The following is a 26783-nucleotide window of genomic DNA, read 5'->3' on the forward strand; positions in this document are numbered from 1 at the left end:
TTAAATTACGTGTGAGAAAAAGTCGACGTTTAATAAATTTCATTTTTGCGTCGATAAAGCGTTAGGAATTATTACAGATTCACAAATTGTCCCTTTCATCGCGGAGATTAAATTTAATATAATTATATTATAATTAATTTAGATTTCATTATATTTTACTTTAACGAAACACTAGGCGCGGGCTCACTTTTTTAATCACTGGTTCATGTTGTCCTCTCATATGAATAATTTGTTATTATATAGTCATTATTATATTCAAAATTGTCACTTCTGCTTTCAATGAGCATGAAATGAAATATACGCAATTGTTTATTTCACAATTTACAAAATCAGTCTATACATATTATATCTAATTATATTTATTATTTCTTTTTTTGCAATATCGCGATTTAAACTGTGAAAACAGAGGTATGAATAAATGCTTGTAATTTATAGTAATTGAATTTTCAAATATATCTATTTATTAAACGCTCTTAAACGCTTAAAGGTTGCGACATATATTTCCTTTTATTAAAAACATCATTTTGTGTTTGTTTTTGGTTCTTGCTTTTTCCTTTAGAACATATGTTGCTTAATATATTAATTTTTACAACTCGAGCGAGACTAATTAAACTATACAATCTACAAACACCGTAAAAATGTCACATAGAGCACTGGTATCAAAGTTTTATACACAAAAGTTTTAACGAGAGCCTTTTTATTTTGGTTTCGTGTCAGCAAACGGTCTCCAGGGCTGCGGCCCTGCGCATCGCTTGTCGCCTTCGAAACGCCTGGAACTCTTGTAGCATGGCTTGCACGCGCGCCTCGATCTCGTCGCATCTCATTGACGCCGTTGATACTGTCAATCGCGGCTTTCTGGCGGGTATCGGCTCACCAGTAGGAGTTGATGTAGCAGGTGTAGCCCGGTCAAATTCGTAATGACCGTCTACACTATCAGCTTTCACACCCGTGTGATCCATGCCGAGTCTCGAAGCCGCTAGTTCGAGCCACGGCGCAATAAAATTTGGCGGCGGAGGTGGCAACGGTGCAGGAGGCGGTGGTCGGTACGGTGGCAGCGGATGCAGTAAATGGTGCGAAGTCCCCGACGTGTTTTTGCTCCCAAAACCGCTACTACTCGATCTGCTATCCGGATCTATATGCAAAGGCATAGTTGATCTTTTCGGCCTCGGCATTGTGTTGTTTGTCACGCCTCTCGGAGGGGAGCTAGTAGCCAAGGGATGAACAGGTACAAAACCAGGCCGGAGTAATAATGCTTGTTGATGCATTGCCCTTAATGAAGGCAATTCCTGTGAATATCTCGCATGCACGGTTCTTAACTGCGCGCTTGCATCCGGTCTTACAGAGCTGATATCGCTAAAATACCAAGGAGATGTCCAAGCTGGCGGTTGCATCACATGAACTGAAGGTGATCTCTGCCTTGGTAGAAAACCGCCATCGTCGCTGCTGCTGATATCCAATTCACATTCTTCCATTTCGGATTCACCGTTGAGAACAAATTTGCCATCTGGAGTGCGCTGGATGCGGCTGAGATCCCGGGGTGACAGCCTCGATGTTGAGCCAAGTACACTGTCAGATGGCCAAACCCAATTCTTAATGGAACGCAAAAGACTTAAACCTGGTATTCTGCTTTTGTTATATCTGAATAAATAAACGTATACGTTGGACATTATTGAAATTGAACCAAAAATTAAAATTAATTGAACTGAGAATATACATATTATTATGAATTGGAAAATTGCTACTCCAAGAAGCGGTGTGAAAACTTTTATAAACCGGTTGATTTCAAGATAATATTTTTCTAGCTATTTTATTATGAATTATATTAAACTGCTAAAAATATATATACTCTATTCCTTTTTTGAAAAAAAGTTGTATATGTTCCTTGTATATTCTCAGTTATTATATTCATCAATGCAAATAAACCATCCAAAACAACATTCAAAGTATCAAAACATAAATGTAAGTTAATTCTTTAGTACTTATCATTCTTTGATACATGCTAAATTTTGAAACAAAAATAAATTACATAGGTACTAATATCATCGTTATTTGAGAAAACAGAAAAATAGTGCTAAAAATAAAACACGTCATTCTTTTCGCTTAACTAACAAGTGCCGTACACAAATAGTGAATTATAAAAAATTATAAAAACTAAAAGATGAAGAAAAATGCACTATTATCCATGCAATAATTTTTCACCTTTTGTCCTGAAGAGGTTTGAAGACAATTCCAAAGTTTGCGAAGTCAGAAGATTAAGACGGAAAGAAAATATAAACATTTAATGATCATGATTATAACAAAAAAAATATGAAGTCTAGATATAAATATCAAGTAACAAAAGTGATTGATGATATTGCTCGGATTTCCATAAATTATTACAAAGTATAGTCATATCAAATATCAAATATAGATGTTTATATAACATAATTAAAACTGCAGTTTAAGAAGTAATTTAATAAAAATCTGAGCAATAAACGTAAAAAACATGTTGTTTGTTAATATTTTTATATATTATATTGCATTGCTTGCGATCGTTAAAATATATTAGAATAGTTTCACACATAGAGGTAGTAAGTTAAATAAGTAGGTAGTTCAAGCGCGAAAAAAATGATTTAAATAACTTAAACACTTAGTTGTGTTTGAAATATTTCATGTATACCATATTTGAATATTCAAACCAAGCAACGTAATGTAGTTCACTGAAAATAGCAATATTAATATTTAAAGGTAGGGTTGCGATCTAAGATCCTAGACGAAAGGATTAGAGGCATTCACTAAAATCAAAAACCTATAAAAATTTCATTCATAGGAGCAGCTAATTAGGTTATATGAATAAATTCAAGCAAATGAGTTTTAATAAGTCTAACACAAGGGATCAGAAAGCACATAACGACTTGAAAATTCAATAATCATTTGAAAAGGAGTCGTAATATGCTTCCAACAATTAATAAAAGGGTTTCAACTCAAAAAAAAAACGCTAACCCTTACGGCTCTGGGTGTAACTTGTGCCAGGTATTATAAAAACACTCTCGTAATCTCTGTATGTATCGGAATCTTTCCTAGAGGAAAAAAATAAAAGTATGCTGATACATCTAATTTTATGTGAATGATATTTTTTCTATAATCGAAAATATTAGTAACCATAACTGATAATTACATTCACTTTATGATTTAAATTTATATCATAATTTGTAGAAAATGCTAATTCATTTTAAAGCTACTAAATTATTAAATATTAGATTTTACACATTTTAATTAACAACTCCGATACAGCGCTATGTTACGCTCCATGAATCATATAAATTGGTAGTAAAAACTGTCAAAATGCTATGTATTTGCTGTGCGATCAGGCATTATACATCTTTTTAGATGTATAATGCGTTTTTAGATGTATAAACGTGATGTTAGATAAAATCTAACATCACGTTTGTATTATCATGACACATCGGAAAGATGCAGCTATGATAACATTCTTTTTGTGATGTGTGTGTGCATTTTCTAAGTTAGGTTTTATATCTAAAACATCTGACTGCACAGAAAATACATAACATTTTGATAGTTTTTGTTACAAATTTATATGAAGAAGGAAGCATAACATAGCATTGCAATAACAATGTTATGTTACTGTCTATTTTATCAGACGTATTGGTTCCTTAATCGCCTAAATGATTTTACACATATTAAAATTCAAAGCATAATCCAAAATCCAAAATCCAAAATGTTAAATTGATAAGACATTATTTATTTTTCGGACATTTAAGGGTCTTTGTATTTTTAAAAACTGTTAAAAAAGTTAAATAATTAAAAAAAATTGTGAATAAGCATCGAATAAATATAATGCAACGGTGCAATATTCTAGATTTCTTTTCTCAGTATTATCAATACACACATACTTCAGCAAAAAGTCATTTTGCACATTGTATTGTATGCATATTCTATCAATATGTCATCATTAAAAAACTATTAGCATCGCCGCTATCAGAACATGAAATTATAAAAAATTTCCGCAAATATTAATCTTGAATAAAACAAATTAAGGGGCACAACTAGTGTGCAATTTTCAAAAAATCGAATTTTCAATTTTTCCATATTTCGATAGGTTATAACTTTAAAAATAACATGCCAAAATTTAAAATCAATATCTTGAATAGTTTTTGAGTCACAGCCATTTAAAGAGTATATATATATATAGTATATAGTATAACGATCATTTTATCTTTATTTTATCTCAAAAAACAAATGATCCGATCACTATCAAATTTTTTGCACATGTTCTAGATATAGTTCTCCGTAAAATGAACTATCGATATTTTGATCGGATCAAAAATCGAATTTTGGCAGTCCAAACACGACCAAAATTTTGGGTAAAATTCGACTTTTTTTTTAAAAAACGCCGTCATTTTGTCAATTTTTGATTTTTTTTCTTTATCGTAGTTCATTTTACAGACAATATTATCTAGTTTAACGAGATTTTTTTTTAATTTCATCCACGTAGAAGGCCGGAATCACTGCAGCAGTGAAGGGCCTTCTTTTTGTCGCGCCGTTGGAGATCGACGATAACTTAAAAAATATTTAATTTTTTTCTTCAAAAATTTTACTATGTATTTTTAAATCATGTATAAATATATTCCTAAAATTTTGAAATGATTGATAAAGTAGTTTTTTTAATATAAATTCCCAAAAATCATCTTTTTTTAGGCGGTTACACTAGTTGAGCCCCTTAAAGCTCCATATGAATCTTTGAATCTGCCAGTACGATTACACTGAAACTCGTCTACTTACTTTTTCAAAGGCACTTGGCCGCCTTGACCCGCGCAGGTGTTGGTGGGCAGACACGTGACTAGCGTCCCGCCAGCGGACGGGCCACTAATGACGCTACCGCCGTAGCCGTAGCCCGTAGCGGTCACGCCAAGCATGGCCTGGCCGTTGCGCGCGTCCGTTATGCGGCAGGCTACCATGTTGTACGCTGCAAACGAATGATCTCTGAACATTAACCGTTAGCACTGGCATAATAACGATAAAGGGGGGGAGGAATTTGGACAGGAACTGAATTTTATAAGTTATATATTTTTAACTAATTCTATACAACTATATAATAAATATTATTCTTTATTGGAGCTTCGATCTACATCTTATGAAAATTATTGCGTCCGCCTAAAAGTATATATTCCAAAAGTGGAAGAGAAAGATACTAAAATATATACTACCTGTTATCGAATATAAAGGATGAACTAAAAGCCAAAAAAACTTGACATATTTTTCTGTTAATTTATACATTGAAAATATATGAGAAAGGCGCAGTTTTTTATACCACTAAGTCTTCTTTTTATATTCTTCTGAGTCGGACTCAAAGATTATACAAAATTTTACAGTTTAACCCTCCGTCGGGCGCAGCCGATCTGACAGATACAGGGCCAGCATTTTAGCATGTTTCTCCATAATTTGATGTCATCGAGACCTCCATCGTTATTTTATGTCTCCTATTTTATGTCTACTATTTATGCGTCCATATTACATTGTTTTTGAACTTCGCATATTTCACTAGTAGCAATTTTGTTTAAAAAAACGCACTAAGCCAAATTCTATTTGACGTACAAAATGACAAAAAACACTAAGTTTTTACTATCCTAATTGTTTATATAGTCTTTATATAAACATTCCAACATAATCTGACAATTTTTTTAATATAATTAATTAAATTATTCCTTTCAGAAAAAGTAAGGTTTGTGCGTCTAGCAATTTGAGCGCATGTACAGATTTTCATATTTTGCTATATTATAAAAATAATATTGATCTAATATATATTTTATTTTTGTTTGCACATAATATACATATACAGCATTGTAAAGACGCAAATTAAATAAAAAGATATAAAACTATAAGCCTCCTGTCAATATACTTATAATCTGTATCTGTCAGATACACTGGAACTACGCCGCCCGAGGAGATTAAATGTGCAAAAGATAATAGAATTAATAATAAATTATCTACAAATAATCATTAATTAATCAGTCAAATTAATATTTTATACTGTAGCTTATCAAGTTGGAGTTTAACTTAGCTCAGAGACTTGCCTTAAGGCAGTACTACCCATTATTATTATTACTTTAGTTAAAGTGCTATGCATTTTAGTCTGTGATATAAGTCATTCTACACCAAAACTAAATACAAGTTATTACATGACAAAAATAAATAAAACTACAGTGCACGTCAACATACTATTTGACAACTGTTTCAGTGTATAGTGAAGTAAAATTCTAATTTTAAGTTTACAGAATGATCTCATTGCTATTATAAATGCACATTTTGATTGGTTTCATTTTTATGTTATAAATGAGAAATATTTATGTAATCATTCATACGACGAAATATTGACAAATTGAATTATTATATAAAAATAAATAAATAATAATTTATCGCATTTTCTAATACTGAAACCTGAAAGGAATTCTTTATAGAAATACCATAAATTTTTGTTAAAATGATATTTTCTACGCGAAACATTCCACGAACACGTAATATATATATATATATATATATATATATATATAATGATAACTACAAATAAGTACATACACCTAAACCAAAATTAATTAATTAGATCTATGTGAAGAGCTAAATGAATAAATACTGTTATATAAAATTACCAATCACCATAATGATGAAGTATTATAGTTACTAATATTTTTATAAATAGAAGTATTAGTCAGAAACTGAATCTTATAGTTTACTTTAATTATTTAATTGCTCACTAATTCTAAGCAATACAATAAAAAAATCAGTTGAGGATTGTGGATCAAGGGTTAAGTTAATAAAATAGCTGTGCGCACCTGTGTCTCTTAGCAAAGTTTAATTAGAGACAAACACAAGTGGATGTTACAGAATGGAAATAAAATATTAATGGAATTAATAAAAATAATGAATAAATGTGGAAAAATGAATGAATTGAACAAATAATGGCATTTAAATTTATTCTGCTGAGAATTAGTAGAAGCAACGTTTTCCACTCGATGCTGAATATTATATAAAGCTTTAAAAATGAAATAGAAGAAATAAGGTTATCTACAGATAAATAAAAACTTTTTCGTTTGAGCAAATATGTTGTTTCAAAGGAAAAAGTTATGCATAATAATCTAATAATATTTTCTACTGGCTATAATTCACTACAACTTATGAAAATAAATATAATTATATACACAATACGTTTGCAAATAATAAAACAAATGCTGAGACACAATTGAATGAATGAGATAAAAACAGAAGTGGTTTATAAAATAAATTTTTCATGCTAATTAAAATTCTTGAATACAGTTAGAAATTCTGGAATGAAAGTTATGACTGAATGGAAATGAAATGAAACTAAATTATGAACATATATTGAAAAATAATGATAATAAATTAAATTCAATTTTGAACATTCTATCGCATCCACATGTTTGTGTCTCGTTAACATTAATATCTGATCTTGGTATCTAAAGGGTAATGCGAATAAAATATAAGTTATATAAGCAGTTATACACAAATACTCGTTAAAAAATTATTTATAAACATTGAATGCTTTAAAACTCTCAAAGTTCAAGATTTGATTTGTACTATTTGAGTATAAGATGCGTTGTCATTCTTAAGTTATATTGAACACTTTTTTTATATGACCTCTAAAATAGCTTGAAAAGGACCTTAACTTTTACACCTTAACCTTTACACTGGCGATAAAAAAACAAAATAAAGAAAAGAATTTTATAAGAGATAAATTAAATTAATAGTTATTTCAACTCTGATGATGTATACTTCTGACAAAATTTCATACCATTGTTGTATCCAGTGCGAACTTTAAAAAAATTGTGCCCATAAAATATGTATTTCAAATAGAAGGTCTGATAGGTCTGATTATAATAAAATTTAACATAAATAACTAGCAAAACAAGATTTATAAAGTAATAAGAGTATATCATTTTTATAGTTTATTATGTTTAAAAATATATATTAAGATTTATGATGTAAGTGTTGTTGTTCAACTTAATAATTAAACTGCATCGCATAAATTAAATAATGAAGCTATTATGCTATAAAACCTTTTCTAAAATAAAATAATGGATCATTTTTGCCCCCTGGATGTCCTTTTTTACCATGCCTATGGGATAAAACTGATCAGGTAACCAATTTTTAAAATAACCAATAGTAACTAATATATAAAATTTTGTATTCGGATTGAAATTGCGGACAAAATTCATTCGCATTGAAGCTATAAAACCCCAAACTCTATATAGATTAATTGCTCAATGTAAATTGATCTTCGCGCCGTTTACTCTGTATACCAGATTGTGACCAAGTGGTCAAAAATACTATAACCAAAGTTGCATCGCAATGCGAGAAACAATTTTTAGTACAAATCAAATCAATCATGAACTTCAAACATCGAAAAAATCGTCCAACACCCGCAAAATTTTCTATAAACAGAGACACCGATGCAAACACAGCCGTCGAAATGGGAACTCCTCACCTTTTTCTTGCTTCCGCCTCTTGCGCTTGTTGCAGATTTTGACAGCGCATACAGACAGAATGATAGCCACTATGAAAAATAGAATTCCGCCCACGACACCTGCGGTGATGGCCTTGTGCTTCACCCGAGCTGGAACCGGGAATTTGACCTCGTCGCTGCTCTCGTAGCTTTTGGGAGAATTTGCTAGTACCCGGAAATAGTACGTTCGACCTCCGACCAGGTTCTTGACTATAATAAGAAATATTGATTAAGCTAGAAATATTGATTAAAGTTATATGTAAAGACTGCGAGCAGATTCACATAGATCTAATCTTTCGCAATAAGTGTCGTCCATGGACGACATCTACGTGTGACTAGTTCTGAGTCGGTGTTTGCTTTAAGATTTATCACTAAGAGTTAAACTATTTGTAATTCTAATTTTTATTGTAATTTTTAGTTTATTAGAAGAGCAAGCTTAAATTTTCAACATATTTTTTATTGACACTGATAGAAATATCATAAAATATTCAGTAGTTCTGTGGAAAACTCTCTCGTAATAACAGAGTCTAAACCCTCTCGCAGTGAAAGGGTTAAAAGCATACGTAAAACTATGTTTTAAGTGCTTAATCGCATAAAAAATATGTAGCTTTTTGTTCGTTACTACCAAATCATGCAAAGATATACTAGTAACATATCATTACCATAACATTTCTATTTTATTCGAGAATTGACCACGTAGACTTTGTATATGAAATAATTATATGAACTTCACATTTCAAAAGCTTGACATTAGAAACATTATAATTAATTATTTTTAAATTTAGTTTCCGTAACGATAAAATATTTCATTTAACTTTATGTTGAGCTGATTACTTTCAAAAATGACAAATTCACGCAAAGTTTGCTCACTCTATCCCCTCAGCACAATAAAGTTTAACGAGATGAGAGTAGTCGAAGTTGTGTACTAATAATAATGAGCATAGATAATACGTACCCAAATACGATGTCTCTTCTGGTCGAATTTGTCCTTTGTTCAAAGTTTTCCACTGAGCATCGGTACGATATTTGATGGTGTAAAACTGGATGAGATGTGCTCTCTCCAGAGGCACTTGCCAGGTTATCAGGAATCCGTTGCTAATTTCGGTTACAGTCAAATTTCGTGGAGGACCAGGTTTCGGACCTAATATTTAATCGATTAATGTTTCATTTGTTTATATTAAAAAAAAACAGGTAACCAATGTTAATGAAAGACTTTATGTGAATTTTATTGGAAACTAATGCATATGTTAAAATCATGGGATGATAAAAATGTTTAGGGTTTCCTTTTAACCATAATAATTATTTTCTACTATACAAACTACAAAGATTTAAGTACATATATTAGAACCTGTATTGAATTTAAAAAACTACTTATTAAAATAAAGATTATTGTAAACATGTATGCTATATTCTTCAAAAAAAAAACGTATACTTTTCTGTGCTTGTGAATTTAATGATACCACTTTTTTATCAAAAAAATTAGTTATTTTATTTAATTTTTATAGAGTATAAAAGCAATCAAAATTAAATAATTACGTATTTTACATTAGTACCTTCAAACACTCCTACAATTAATTCTATATACTCTGATACAGATACAAAAAACATCATTGTCAAAAGGCGTCCATTTTGTGGAGAAAGAAAATTAAATTGATCATACACAAAGTAATAACAAAGTCTATTAAACTATATAAAACTAAAATAAAAATATTGAAACTTTAAATTATATGAGTAAATAATAATATAAATTAATAAATAATAAAATAGGTGCAGGATGAAAGAACATGGAAGTGTTATTGATTAGGTTAGCTGCAAAGTAAAATAAAACGAATTAATTCAGTACCTGTTGGTCTAAAAATAGGTGGAAATATTGTAGCGCCAGTAGATTCAGTGGGATACATAACAAATCTGTAATCAACTATGTCTGGAAATAAAATTATAAAAAATGCAAAAATATTGAAATAAATCTTCTTCGACACCAAAAATTATAATACGGATGATCGTGCTTGATAATAGTGTATTTACAACAGTTGATGATTACAGTGAAGAAGATTTGGATAGCGTGCCAATTTCCAATGAAATCGTATGAAATTTGATCCAGATGTAGAAAGCTGAATTGTATTGCTATGGCGAATGTTCATCACAGGCTACTCAATTAATTCGATGGTTCATTATAATACAGGATTTGGGGAAAGGAATTATAAAATAAATATGGTTAAATTGATTCGATAGATACTCATATAAAGTCTTCTCAATTAATTGATCTAAATTAGTTAATTTAACCAAAAATTAATAAAACTATTTAATTGAACGTGTAATAAATAAAAAAATAAGTTGCTATGTATTAAGATTAAATTATTAAATTTTAATTGAAATAATTTAAATTTATTGTGATACTTTACACAATGTGTATATACTCCTTTTGTTGTAGTGTTATTTATTAGATACAATTCTAATATTTAAAATAATAAATTGAAATAAATAATTAAACTATACTTAAAAATAATAAAAATTTAACAAAAAAAAATTTTAAAATATTCAATAAACGATCAACACTGTCTTTACCAGAGTTCTGGTGACAAATTTTGAAGCGATTTAAGTAAGAGCAAGTTTAGTTTAATAAAACCAGCGACTTATATAATAAAAGGCAGTTTTATCTTTGATAAAAAAAAACAAACTCAAAATCTTGATTTAAAAAAATCTCAGCATCAAAATACAACCCCCGTCGCCTTACCTGCGTCATCCGGCGCTAACTGGAATATTTTCTCGTTTGGAGTGGGAGTTGGTTGGGGTAGTTTTGGAGCTCTACCAACATCTGATTAGTAGCGTCCAACATAAATTCGTATGTTATTAGATGAGGAAAATGTTAATTATTGTTAGTTATTAGTATTATCATGCAAATTATATGAATGGTTAGCATAGCTACGAGAAATGGAATAGAGAAATTATTACTATATCATATTATTTATGTTGAATTTAACTATGATACTGGTTAGGTGCGTCGTAAAATATTCATGGCTGTAAAGTTTAGTACATAGATGTATTTAGTTACAGAAATTGTCGTTCACATGCACTTAAATATACGAATGTGTGAGGTGTAATTGACCATCCACACAGTATGGAAAATGTTACATATTTTTGTTTTAAAATTCAAATAAAATTTTATTATTTCATTATAAATTGTTTAAACTTAGAAATGCAAATGATAGCAGAAAATCTCCTCTCAATAAACTTTCCTCATCGTACCCTTAATTATTATGATGGTCATATTTTTGAAATTCGATTAAGCTTAATTTAATGTACTTGGATTCAAATGATTACGGATAAAGTGGTAGGGTGAATTAAATTTTTAGTTATCAATTTTGAATATGTACAATTGACCATATTGATAATACAGCAAAAGCCTATTATAATATTGTGATATATACAATGAACTCAACGAAACATTTTTAATATTACAATCATAATGCTTATGCTAGTAAGCTCGATTCAACCGCAACTCGATTCAATAATTATATAAACTAAAATACATATATGGAATATAATTAAATCAAAACCCACAATGAAATACTTCGTTAACAATCCTCCGGATCGTAATTGAATACTAACGGGTGAAACATAATTAAATTGCGTTTTCCGCAAGAAAGCGGGTACTACATATGCTTATGTAACTTTTCAAGTAATCTCCACTTAATTTCTATATTTACTTAACTTTAGATCAGCTCTAAAATTACTGTGAGTAATTGCTGAATGTTAAATAAGACTTGCGTTATAACATAACATATAATGCTTTATGTATGACGTCATTAATTAACGCGTCTATGGAGAACTTTTGATGGAGATCGGATTATAGCATGGTGTGCAATATAAAGTTACCAAAATAATTTCGCTCGGATTATTAATTCATGCGGAAATGTATTATCTATGAAAAGCAGATAATCCTTAGGAAAAGTATCACGTAATAAAGTGTTACTGTAAAACGTAAGCTTCAGTTTAAAGTAATTACTTGCATTTTCATATTCTCGCAAAATTATAAAGATACGTATGGTAACTAATAACACTTTGACTAATTTTGAATATAGCCATGATTTTATATTGACCTTTAGAGGTAAGAACAATTGCACAATCTGAAATTCTATCAAAAATATCAGAGAAAATCTATGAAGCAATATTGAATTTATGATTATATAGGTGTCGGTTCTATAAACAAAATATATTACAATTTACCACTTCTCATAGGCGATTAATTTTGTAAACTGTTCAGTTTGACTATCAATTCTATTACTATGCAAAGTTTTATCAAAATCCCAGACGAGTAAGCCTGAGATTCTCCTTGTGAGGATATTTTTTACCATGTATATGAGAGTCGATAAATGTCATAGTGATTCGAATTATAATATGTCTATTTACAATATACATTACAGCTTAAACCACAATATCTGCTTCGTTATTCGATAAAAATAAATGTATAATATTATAGTTTTAAAATTTAATAAAAGTTATTACAACCGTGGTTACAAACTTGTGTTGCTTGGAAACACATCATTTTTTTTTTTTTTTTTTATTTATTTTACATGGCTGTGGATCTTGCGATCATTACGCCAGTTATAATGAAACACATCATATTAAACCTTATAGAAATGAAATTCGGTAACACAATATAACAAATGCAATTAATACATTTTCCGAATTAGATGAAAGATGGGGTTCAATAACATTATAACCATTGTATCAATAAAAATGAAACAATCACCAACAAAATTTTATCGATTAACTTAGAGCTGCACATAATATAATAGAATACCATAATAAAATTCTGTTACAATTACTACAATTATTTCAAACAGATAATTTGATATTAATGTTTAATATTATACATTTATCCAGCCTAAAAAAATCGTACCAGATTAACTAACTAAGATTTATTAATTATCAGTTATCTACTCAAGTCATGCAATATTCCTTATAAATTTAACAACTTACCGAGTGTGCGGATGGTCATAACTTTGCTAGACATGCCATCTCCCAGAGCATTTTTGCCCATAACTTGAAATTCATAAGTTGTTGAAGGTGATAAACCATTAAGAGTTGCTGATGTGCTTCCTGAAGGCGTCACTGGCATTGTAGTCCAATCGGATATTCCGGCTTCGCGATACCAAATTGTATAGTCCTGAGGAAAAAAAAAAAAAAAAATTATGATCTGCTTTAAAAACTTTCCACCGACTGGACGTAATTATTTTTGTAAAACAAATTAATTACCAAATCTATCGGCTTATATAAATAAGATCAATAATATGTGAGTTAGCCGCCCATAGAAGTAGTTGCAGCAGTTACGTAGTTCATGAAAAGTAACATACCAAAGTTATTCAGTTTCGATCATGTTATAATAATGATGAGATTGAGGCAAAAAGTTGTTTTATGAAATGCTGTCAGTTTTATAGCACTTAAATGGTTGCTTCTAATACATGCCTATCGACAAAAAAGCATAATAAAACATGATGGCACTAAGTGATTAGTGCCAAATGTCGCAAATAAAACATGAATTGAAATAAAAATTTCAGAATATGAAGTTCTCGTTTTAATAAAAATTATAATGATATTCAGACATTTTATTATTAATAAAAAACAATGTTTCATCGATATCCGTACCTGCTTATAATCTGGTCCACCGCTATACCCTGGCAACCAGCTCAATGTCACCGAAAATTCTGTAGCCGTCCCAGAGACATTATAAGGTGCATGGGGCTGCGTACCTTCCACCACAAGTTGGGTTGCTGTCACTATAGTAGCTACTTCGTTAGTAGCTACACATTGATAGAATCCAAAATCAGATCTTCGTAAACCCTCGATTGTGATATTTCCTCCGGAAGTTCTAACACGTGCTCTCTGAAGAGGTGCTCCATCACGCCTCTGCCATTGAATATTAGGCCGTTGAGTGCCTTCAGATTCTAAAGCATCGCAATGCATTTCAACCGATTCCCCGACTTTTCGTTGATATAGGGGTTCTGGTTCTAATGTGAATACTGGAGGCTTACGAACTAACACTTCCATAGGACCTAGTAATATAAAAGAGCAAAATAAATATTTCAGAAAGGAGAAATTCTCTAAATACATAAATACTACCAAATATAATATTCAGAAGATTAAGTGATTCTATATGATACTAGCAAACCCGACGAACTCCGTTTCGCCACCAGATGGTTTCGTGAGAAAGATAAAGAAATTCTTTGTTTGTTTTATATTTGAAAAGGAAAAATTTGATTTTATTATACAACAGTGATGAATTTATTTCGATTACAAAAATGAAGTGTTTTTTAGTTGAACTTCTCTAAGTAAATGAAAGTGAATCCGCAAATTATCCGTTTCATTGAAGTGCTCTTTGGTAAACCACATTTTTTGTTTTTTGGTCTGACGTTAACACAAACAAAGCGGATGGTTTTCCAACTCGTGAACAGGCAACGTATAACTGCCCATGTAAAGAACAATGATTTTCTGAATAATCTATTTGAAATTTATCCCGCAAACAATAAGCGACTGGCCTTGCGATTTGTTATTGCGAACGCCAGGCGAACTGGAAATTGCAATCGTTTGAAGTCAAACGGAAGACCAGTCGGAATTATTGGTATGTCACCAAATCGCCAGCAATTTTTGATTGAATGGTGAAATTCAGTTCGATGACATCATTATTTTTTGCGGCAAGAATTGCTCGTTGACTTAACCAAGCATATTTCTGATAATTCTCACTAATGTCATTACTCGAATATTTAATTAAGGTGCATGAAGTTCTAGCAATTTGCATTAGGGCACGATGCCATGCACCGCTGATTTTCTTAGCTATAAACCTTGCGGAGCCCGAGACCTTTCCAACGAATGCAAAATTATCGTAATCGGTTCGTGCGTTCTGGAGTTATTTCATCAGGAAGGAAAACCCGACTTATTTTTATATATATAGAAGATAATATGTTAACTCAGTACTCAGAGACTTGCGCTACATAGAAATAAGGAGAGCAACCACCAATATCATTAATCAGGAGAAAAGTATATTTAAGATAGAGCATAATTGCATTCTAGATCCTCCCTCCATGAAGGAATGGCAGGAGGATGAGGCAAAACAAAACCGGAGTTTGTGTTATACCCAGGCGGCATTGAGCTCCACATATCCAGGCCAAAAATGTAAGCCTGGGATATGCAGAAGTATTTCCTTCGCTATATATAAAAATCATTATATAGTATGTACCTAAGGGTTCATAAAGTAACGGTAAGTAAAGGGTTCATACAGATTATAAATTTATTTATATGGTCAAAAGAGACAAACTATTTCGTATATCACCTACTGCAAATCAAGTAAATTTACCACAATCAAACTTACCAGAAGACCCCTGCGTGCCCTGAGCATTGTACGGAGTGCAAGTGTACCTTCCTTGATGGTTCTGGTTGACTCTTGTGAATAATAGCGATCCATTGTTCATTATCACAATATCTTTCGTTTGGTAAGGCTCCAGCAAACGTTTGTCTTTTGTCCACGTAACGTACTGTAGAGGAGGATTCGCTTTTATGTAGCACTGCACTACGCCCGCGAGACGGAACGGGAGATACTGCACAGTTGGGGTGAACGTGACCTTAGCTGGATCTGGGAATGGAAATGTTCAAGTGATTAATTAGTGGTGGAACTAAAACCTTTGAAACAGTTTTAAATATAGAAATAGATCAAGAGGTTATAAAGAATGTGCATTTTCCTAATTAATAGGTAAATGATTAAAGCTTGGCAAAGAATATTTTGATACTTGTAACGTAATTTATTCTATATGATTCATTATATTGAACACTTTAAAATTAGCATAAAAATGTTTGAGTATCAACTGGTGGTAAAATTTAAAATGCTTAAAACATTCTAGTATAAAAAACAAATTAAATTAAAAAACTTTTTAAGTAATACGTTATTTAGTACTTGAAATATTCGTAATTAAATACTATAATTTATAATAATACATATATATTCACATTACATATATAATTTATTATATATACAAATATATATATACTAGCTCAACCGACAAACGTTGTTTTACTAAGTAATGTATATTCTAAACAATTTCTAGAGAATCAAAAATATTAATACTTTTAGTGTATAAGGATGTGTTGTTTGAATGCTATATACAATGAAGTATTATAAAAACAATAAACCCCATTAGTTTGTCTATATTTTTTGAATACAATCAAACTCGAAGATTTATACACTTTCTATAGAAAACATGGTATAATCCAATCCAAGTCTTACTTGGTCTTTCGACTTATTGTTTACGTTTCAAGTTTTCCAGATTATTTTTGGATTCTGGATTTTGTGTATATTGTAAATAATACTACTGAGCTTATACAAAATTTTCAAATTTTTGCGAGAAGAGATAGAATTAGTATTTTTTCTTTGACCTGGTTTTTGAAAAGTTTCAAGTAACATTTGATGAATTAAAGTAAATTAATATGTGGAGCTGGGCGAAGCACAAAAATCCAATTTGACTCTGAGCAAATATAAACAATATTGTGAAAACCATAACAATTATATCACAACAAATAACACATATCAAACGAACAATTATCTGACTACATTCAGTAAACTGCCAGCTACTTCATTATTGTAGAAATGTGCTTTTTTGATGTCTTTCAAAAATTTGTTATCTAGACCTTTTATCCTATAGGCGTAACAACTTGGAACAGCCAGGTGGCAAACAGGTTAAATATCTTATTTTCATTTTAAAGGTATTTTACAAAATTATTACATTTTTAATTAATGCTAAAAAGCTACCAACGGAAGAAAATACTTCTATTATGGATTTTCAAAGATTACCGTTTATCTCCCGATAGCAGGGCCCTCATGAAAATCAAGGTTATAGCTGGTTATACATTTATTTCCCTCTACTTTCAAATATAGTTGTTGAACGATGCTAAACTTTACTGATTTTGACACATAGGTGGTCGACCTTTTTAACCCCGGACCTTCATATATTTCTATCTATTCTTCGATAAATTCTAGGAAATTATAACTGGGAAAATGTTATTCGACAAAATGTCTATTTGATCGATACCCAATTTAGGTTCTGAATTTGAATAACATAAATAAAAATAATATAACTCAGAAAATGTTCTATAAATACCAATGAGTATATAATTATACAAATGAGATCTTTCAGAGCACTGTGTTTGAGAAAAATATACCAAAAAGTGCATTTTCATATTAACATTTCAAAAAAGTTGATAATTTGAGTCTCTAGTAACACTTGCGGCCCGTTTAATAAAGATTTTGTATATAAATAAAACTACAAACAAAACTACTTACTACAATTTAATCATAATTAAATAATATTCACGTAAAACATCCTATTAAACGTAATTGAACATTATCTGTCAAAAACGTTTGACATTTGACTTGTTAGCCACCGCCCATTGTTTTATTCAAATTACGCTTCTACAAAAAAAATTCAAATTAAAAATGTAAAGTTTCTACGCGATTTTAAAATAATATCTCATCTTTCCGACCTTCTCTGGATTGGTATGAATTTTTCAAGACTAAGACTGGTCAAATCGGTTTAGCCGTTTTCGAGTTTTGCCGAATCATTTGATCGAGCGATCCACTTTTATATATATATATATATATATATATATATATATATATATATATATATCTGCAATCTAGTTTTTAAGACCCATTTGTTTACTTACATTCCACATTCAGGTAAGCAGATGCGCTTTGTGGCTCTCCAATGCCATTTGTTACTTCACATAAATACTGGCCGGAATCGTCTGCGCTGACCGGGTTTACGATCAGCGTCCCATCCCGTTTGACCGACACTCTCGTCTCGAGCGCCGCCACCTCGCGTACGGGCGATCCCTCGCGGAACCATCGCACGGTTACGTTTCCCGGAAGAGCTTTCGCTTCGCATGTGAACTGAGCTTTCTCACCTTCGAGCTTTGTCTGATTTGTCGGCGGTACCTGGAAGGAAATAAATACATTTAAATGTATAATTATTTATGGAAAATAATACTTAAGACATGAGTGGGTAGTTTTTCATATTTTAAATTGATTTTTTCAAAGTAAGGTTTGATTTGTTTTTATTTTATGTCCTAATAAACTAAATACGTACAAGTGTAGAAACATTTATGACTTCAGTAAGTATTGTTTCATATTTTAATCTGATTTTGTTATATTGTTTTTTTTTTATTTTATTTCACAATAATTAAAAATGATAATTTCTATAATATTTTATTGCCAAAGTTACAACATTTGATTAAACAATAAGTAACAATATATAAATAAATCAAACTATATTAAAATAAACTAAATACTTTCACACTGTCTATATAATATCATTGTTAATGTTGTGTATTTACCACTGTAAAACTAGCTGTAAGTGGAATTCTGTCTTAAGGCATTTAAGGCATCGTGCCTTAAGGCAAATTGCTGGAACTTCTCATATCAAAAATCATTATTTTTTTAAAAACGATTAACATTTTTGAAAAAATTTTACTTCGAAAAAATTAGATTTTTTAGAAACTATAAATTTGAAAGAAAAATACTTTTTTTTGAAAAAAAAAACTTTTTCTTCATTTTGACATATTTTGAAAATTCTGAACTTTTTTTCAAAGCAATCGTACTGCTTGAACTGCATAGTGACGAAATGTCAAAGCGCGCAAGTGCCTCGCGGCCGTCTAACGCATAAGCATTGGTACAGAACCCATAGAAATGTAAAAAAATGTACTTAATGTTAAAATCCCTAAAAAATATCTTATAATTTGATGTGCATATGTCTAATGATCATTTTTAACCGCCGAATGGCATTTTTTTTTACTTTTTTCATTAGATCTCCGAAACCGCTAGACCTGCCTTCATTAAAATTTGATCAATTCTTCATCTTGTCAATACAAGTAAACTGTTTTTTGAATTATTAAAATCGGACGCTCCGTTCTCTTAAAAACTGAGTTACCATTTTTAGCACTTTTTGCCTTTGCCAAAAACTAATCAGCACGTCTCCTTATCAATACGAATCGAATGTTTTTTGAATTATTCAAATCGCTTCATCCGTGTTCCCGAAATCGTCGACAAAAATTGGTATCCGCACACACACACACCCACATACATCCATTTTCTAAGGTATGCCAAAATATTCAGAAACCTTTGAAACGTAGAGATATATAAAAATTTTCATTTTCGTTTTTTTGCGATTACTATTACTTGCCCTATGGGAAGTTAATAAATAATTCATTGAATAAATAAATAAAATGAGCTAAAAATAAAATATTCTATTCTATCTATTCACATATATTTCTTTGTATTAGCGTTTTGATAATAATTATTTAGAATTCAATATGATTGATTCATATTCCATAAAGAATATTGCTCTTATTTTATTCCTCAGACTTTACGAAAATTAGCTACATTATAGATAAAGTGAGATTAGGATGTAATTATAAGGGAAATTAATTACGCAAACGTTAAAGTTATGGCAATGTAATAATTAATAATTTATATCCATGTTACAATGTAATATAAACTAAACTTATTAAATCCCCAAGCACAAAGGGCAACATTGTTTATATTTAGATACATAATAGTTATAATCCGTAACACTGTCCTAGGGCAGGTCCGTGAGATGAGGTAAATTCCAACACGATTAAGGAAGAAATAGTGTGAGAGATTTTCCATTGCCATTTCACACCGCAGTGCCTGAAATGGGCTATTTTGAATTGGAAACATATTTTTCATCTATATTTTCAAGTGAAAATCGATATCACTACTGCTATCCATATCAAGCTTTGGATATGGGTAGCAGTTGAGCTTTGGGACGCCATGGAACAACGACGATATTTAGATACTTTTTACTAATTGTACTTTCTTCATTTTTATCGAGGTTTTTGCGTTTTGTACTTTAGATTTAAGTTTACAAGAAGGTTTTCAGCGGTTTACTTCTTGTCTCAGATTCAGTTGTGAAAGATTATTCATTTGCATCATTTCACGGTTTCGTTTTGTATATTGGTCTCCATTCTATTCAATAGTGTGTCTATCCATGTGTTGATCTCTGAATTAAAATGATTTACATTTTCTATTATCTAGTTTCTCATTGATGTCTCCTGTAGTTTCTAAATGGCATAATGTTTTGCATAATCATAATAACAAACTAATAAAAACTATTTCATGCTAGTCTCATAATTGCCTGCTAGCCTTATCATAATCCATTTTAAACTAAACTTTACGAAATAGGAATAAAAGCACAATTTCCTATAATCACCGGCGTTCTCATTTGAGCACAATGTCGAACGAAAAGTGAATTTGTATAATCAAAGAAAACAGTAAAGCAGCAAACTCTAAACTGCTCCAACATAATACAAAACTTTATATAGTGAATTTATAGTGCGCGCACGCTGCGCCGCGTGTACCGAATGCATTATACCATTATATCACCTGTATTGTATTATTCGTCGTTTCCCTCGATATCTGTACTAATTAGTTTTTGTCTGGTACACAAATGCGATTCACTTCCCCAGGCATAAGTTTGTAATACCTTAATTTTCCTGTGTAATTGCATTGTCATTCGTGCATTATGCATATTACGATGAAACGAGTATTGAGCCCATATTCAACGAGTTTGAAGCTTTGTTGTATGAGTAATCGTGATAATTATTTATCAATTTATATGTTATTAGGCCGAAATATGCAAGGATTTAAGTGGAAGCCTTTGATTCGCTTTCGGGTTTTGCATTAATTTGATATGTATATAATTAACGTCGCTTATTGTAATAATATTATATGCGCCATTAATTATGCATTTGTATGCATAATAAGGTGTTCCTAATTAATCAGCAGTTTGGGTATAAACATGTGATAATTGATAAGTTATATAGATGTAACCTACTGAATGTAGATAATTAAATAAAAAAATAAAATATAGAAGAAAAGGATCAGATATTATAAATAGTGAATTCACTCAATTTTAATCTTTTCTTAAATAATCTCTTGTACGAGTCTTTTGTTTTAAGTCTTTCCTGAAACAATCGCATTTTTTTATAAATAAAATCACATTTTCATACATACGTGATCGTACCTAATGCTACGGTTATAAATTTAATCTTAAACAACGTTAAGCTGATTTTAATAACATTTTGCACATATTATCGTTTTTTGCATCATATATGGATTTACATTCAAGCATTAAATTTCTCTAAAATTACATCATTCCAAGAATCTAAAGATCAATGAATTTTCAGTTCTTGTCAATATGTCAATTATATACTTCATTGATCAAATTCTTGGGATGAAAATATCGTATATCATGGAATATTGCGATCGCAATAAAATACATATACATACATCTGAAATCTTATTCTATAAAATCAATTTTTTACTAATTATTACCCTATGAGTAAGTTATGTACTACATTAGAACAACGATAAAATTTTGGTTAATATATCAAATTTAGTAATGGTAATATATACCAATGCCTTCACATTATAGAAATTGGACCAATTAATTTAATAACTACAAAATTTTAAAGATAAATTTTATCAACTTAGAATTGATATAGGTAAGTAGTTCCCAAAGTCGGAGCCTTCTTATCATTTTTCACACGAGCCTCTGTACCCAAAAATCTGACTTTTCAAAGAGGCTAAATTCTGTTAATCAAAAGTCTAGATTTGTCAATAGCTAATTTCGCTTCATATGGATATCTTGAAAAACGACCATTAATTGTAATAAAAAGATACTTTATTAAGAGTAAAATTATTTATATGATTTTTGTAGTAAATTCAAACTGCTTCAATATTTCTTCAAATATTAAGTCTCCATGAGCCGAATGTAAAATTAAAAAAAAAACTTCGAAAAACAGAAATTATAAGCCGTATAATAAAAAACAAAATGTATGATGTAAATATAATGAAAAGCAAAAAATTATGTTAAAACAATTTGTTTGGTATTTACAAATTAGGTGATGTTAGTCACAGTGACCCATAAGTGTTCGCACTTCTGTGTATAAAAATGTTATTTCAGGGTGAAAAGCCTAGTAAGGTCATAATAATTGATATTGGTTGTCTTGACAATATTATAAAGTTAAGATTTATGCGTCGTCTTTTAAAAAAATCTCAATTATTAGATAAAAAATGGTCGAAAAATATGTAGTGTGAACCAAAAGTTACGCTCTCCCATGGAGGGTTAATTAACTCAGGGTCCATCCTGTACTTGTAATCCAAGCAATAACGATTATATAATTAAGTAGGTATGTATTATTAACGTAACAAAAATTCAATCTAGATCTATCTTAGAGCAAGTGGGTACATGAATATTTATAACTAACCATTATAACAGCACCACCGGCTATGATGACCCGCGCCGTATGCGACACTTGACCTTCGCCATTCCGGGCGATACAAGTGTAGTCTCCAATGTCTTCGGACCGAATGTTGCTGATTCGCAATTCGGTTCCATCGTTAAATATTCCAACAGTTGCCGACGGTTCTACCGGATTGGCGTCCTTATACCACAGAATCTCCGGGGACGGTGTTCCCTCTGCTTGGCAGTTGAGAATGATCGCATCTCCTGGAAATAGAATAAATTTTGTGTGATAACATTATTTAATAATAATGGAGTAGGAATCGTCTAAAAATCATCTAACTCTCGCATTTATTTTAAAACATTTGTTTAAATATTGATAGTAATCTTTTTGTATTAAAAAAATATGTGGTTGTATAATGTACAATAATGTAAGATTACATTTTATTGCAAAAAATTTCTTGTGCTATATAATATCCAAACTATTTTATTATTTTAATTATGATCATCATTTATTTATTATCACAAATGTTTCGGCAATTACAAAGGCAATATGTTCTAAACCTAAATTCGAACATCCTCGCAATAAAGCTTGTCCAACTGTCAACCAATTGCATTGCGATTTTAGGTGAAACGCAGAAGCTTTCTATTAAATAAACAAATATTTGATCAATGAAATTTACGGCCAGGCATAAATTAAAAGGCCACATCAAAATAGTATGAACAAATCAAAATCAATCATTTACTTAGATAAATTTAATTATGTGAACTCACCGATGTTAACGTAGATTATCTCTTCGGGCGTGACACTGAACCTCGGTGGTGCATGGACGTCGAGGTGGAACCATGTGCCGTTCTTGTGAGAGTTCGGTGAACGATTGAGGAACACCACCTAAATTAAAATTGTACATAGTAATTAAGTAAAGCAAGTTAAATTCATAATTCTACGTCAATAGCATAAATCTAGTCTAGTCGAGATCAATTTTACGTATTGCCAACAATAATTGAAAAATTTTAAAATTAAAAATTAATATATATATATATATATATATATATATATATATATTTCAAATAAAAGAAAATGTGATAGGCAAATGAACTACACGTTTAATATATAGAGAAGAACTTTGATGTGGGTTTTCCCTTCTCGCACGTTTTCCGGTCGCATAATAAATTCATAACATTTCTTGTTCGGGTCAAAAATAGAATGGAAAGTTGAATAGCGAACGATAGTATCCCGTACAAAGTTCTTTTGCTACTTATATCAACTCAACTCCCGGTGGATAAAATGTCACGTTGATATCTGTCACAGGACAGATCACAGACCGAAGAAAAAGATCTATTCACTTGGCCGAACACCGCTATCACTTTCGTATCATTTACTACACTTGGAAAATTTTTGAATATATATGAATAGAAAAACAAGGTTAGTCTGAAGAGTGATAGTATTACGAAATAAGTTTTACACGTTGGTAAGATCAACTCAATTTCAATTATATTATCACTTGAGACGTAAAATCATACATGGTCCAAATATTATATAAATCTATCAACACAAAAATCAAAAATATAAACGTTTATCAGCTTACAATAACAAACAACTATAGGTATAAGACATTAAAACTAAAAAAAATCAAATCTTCATTGCCTGGTTTAATAAAAAAATTGTAATGAACTAAACCGTAACTGTTATGATTTGTTGCAAAATGCATAATAAACTAAAAATTATGGTTTAGACTTTAGAGAATCATGAATTTAATGCATTCAGAAATCCATAGGCAGATTCTTATGAAAAATGCGTTAAATCAGATAATTAATTGACCGTTATACAGGTGCAGAATAAAAATGAATTTACTAACCAAGAACTGCAAAATTTGAGTAGCCTTATATCTGTAGAGAATCAATTTTCCAAACTGGCAATAACTAAAACTTGGTCAGAATTCTCAAAAATTTGAACTTTTAAACGTAAATAATTAGTGTTAAATTCTTAAATTTACTAATCTATTGATCTATAATTTGCTAAATAAATTTTTTGCTCGTAAAGGTGTTACAATAAGACCCAAACACGGGGTAAGTTGTAACGCCGGACTTTTCTAGAAAATGATCAATTGTGAAATAATTAGTTATATATAGTATGGATTTATTTGTATTGGACTCGGCAGTGTATTCCTCTAAACTTATAGCATCTAATCATTTGTATTTTATAGAAATATACTGAGTGGATCTCAAGATATATTAATTAAAAAAATGAGTGCACGTAAGGTTCACACGCGATTGAAGTAAAACTTATTTGCTACTGTACAAAATGGTATTTAAGTAAAAATAAATACATCATATAACAATTTTGAATAATGTTTATCAGCAATATGGTAACACTCATCATGCACACATTTATTAATGTCAACCATTATACACATTTATATAATGATAAATTATAAATTGTATATTTATAATAGCATTAAAAATATGTATATATAAATATTAAAAACAATAATGTAAATAAAGTCATACTTCAAACATGACATGATTGGTTTGTCATTGTAATTAGCATTTAGAAATGAACCTTCATTAGAGAATTGAAATAATTGCCGATTAATAAATTTTATAATATTCATTCACACAGTGGATTATGTTAAACAACGCCTAAATAAATATTGTTTTCGCAACTTCACTCATCATGTAATTGTGTTTGAACATACATTCATTGACGGCTTGTATTTTTTTTACTTTTTCGCTGGCAATATAATCTCATTCTTTGAACAGCTGTAATATCTGTCTTGTCTAAAAAATATTTTCCATTTTAATAACTTCAAAGATTTATAAAAACTACGAATAATATAGATTTCTTATCAATAAACTTACTAATCATTAATCTTATTAATCAATATTTTCAAGAAACGAGGTAAAATATTCTTCTGATTCAGGTATTTTTCATTAAATCAAGATTTGTACTACGATGTAACTTTAAAATGTTTATACATCTATGACGATTTCCTTGTTGATATCGGAACGCATACAACATTGATGCCGGTACGCATACAACGACAGATCTCCATTCACATACACGACGACTAATCACAATCGACCCGTATTGAAATGATGTCATCGAAAGCGCATGACGTACAGTTCTGCCGTAATGGACTTCCGTTGCATTTGTACGGATTTACACCCTAGTCGCGCCTAAAAAAGTTTTACTTAAAAAAAACTTGTTACAACAAGCCCCTAGTTCCCCTACTCTATATGAATTGTGTTAAATATTGACTAATTCTTTTTGAATCTTTAAAACTGAAATAGTATTGTAATAGCCAATGATTTTATTGATCCACATTCTATTCCAAATTTATAATAAATTTCAATACCTATTTTGGCGAACGAATAAATACAAGTAATATGTATAACTAAATTATCGCTAATTAAATTATATGTATAACTGAATTATTTCAATAGACAATTGTACGATTAACCAAAAAGTTCTATTGTTTTCTCTCTGATCTCACCTTGCACTCGTACCATCCCTGGTCGCTCTCCTGGATGTTCGTGAGGTTGAGCGATGCCGCTCCGTAGTTGGAGTCGTGGGCGACCCGAGACACGCGTCCCTCATAACCTTCTCCGCTGTGTGTCGGATAGCTCTCGTACCAGATGTAGATCGGTATCTCCTGACCCTGTTGTTGCCATCGGGTGATTGTATTGTGTTGTGTTGGGTGAGTGTGTTTTTATTTTCGTTTTTTCGTTTTTCGTTTTTCGTTTTTCGTATGTGTTTGTGTTTCGATGATGACGGTTCGGAAAAGAAAAACACTATTAGTACATGGAGTAAATGAGTTATAACATTGGATATAGGAAACGGAAACTGGATGAGTAATGAGCTTTTGTTTGTGAACTTGCTTCTATGATTACAGTACGAAGTAATTTTTTTCTAAAAACTTGCACTATGATCAATTAATAGTAAATGAATT

The 26783-nt window shown here is 30.5% G+C and overlaps 1 protein-coding gene across 1 annotated transcript in view; it reads right to left on the reverse strand.

The window, feature by feature from the left end:
• Window positions 1-571: 571 nt before the first annotated feature.
• LOC113385907 (protein turtle-like) overlaps window positions 572-26783 on the reverse strand; it is a 59925-nt gene continuing 33713 nt past the window's right edge. The window contains exons 3-16 of the mRNA XM_026623729.1: window positions 26328-26492; window positions 23605-23722; window positions 22856-23097; window positions 18233-18503; window positions 15888-16148; window positions 14168-14574; window positions 13502-13688; window positions 10362-10442; window positions 9474-9659; window positions 8501-8728; window positions 6439-6450; window positions 4925-4966; window positions 4783-4816; window positions 572-1638 (exon numbers count right to left, since the gene is read on the reverse strand). Of these exons, the coding sequence (XP_026479514.1) occupies window positions 714-1638; window positions 4783-4816; window positions 4925-4966; window positions 6439-6450; window positions 8501-8728; window positions 9474-9659; window positions 10362-10442; window positions 13502-13688; window positions 14168-14574; window positions 15888-16148; window positions 18233-18503; window positions 22856-23097; window positions 23605-23722; window positions 26328-26492 (3159 nt within the window). The 3' untranslated portion in view covers window positions 572-713. The remainder of the gene's footprint in view (window positions 1639-4782; window positions 4817-4924; window positions 4967-6438; window positions 6451-8500; window positions 8729-9473; window positions 9660-10361; window positions 10443-13501; window positions 13689-14167; window positions 14575-15887; window positions 16149-18232; window positions 18504-22855; window positions 23098-23604; window positions 23723-26327; window positions 26493-26783) is intronic.

This window comes from Ctenocephalides felis, unplaced genomic scaffold (assembly GCF_003426905.1).
Source record: "Ctenocephalides felis isolate EL2017-DRISC unplaced genomic scaffold, ASM342690v1 CF-g0.4_SCAFFOLD_03571, whole genome shotgun sequence".
Taxonomy (NCBI): domain Eukaryota; kingdom Metazoa; phylum Arthropoda; class Insecta; order Siphonaptera; family Pulicidae; genus Ctenocephalides; species Ctenocephalides felis.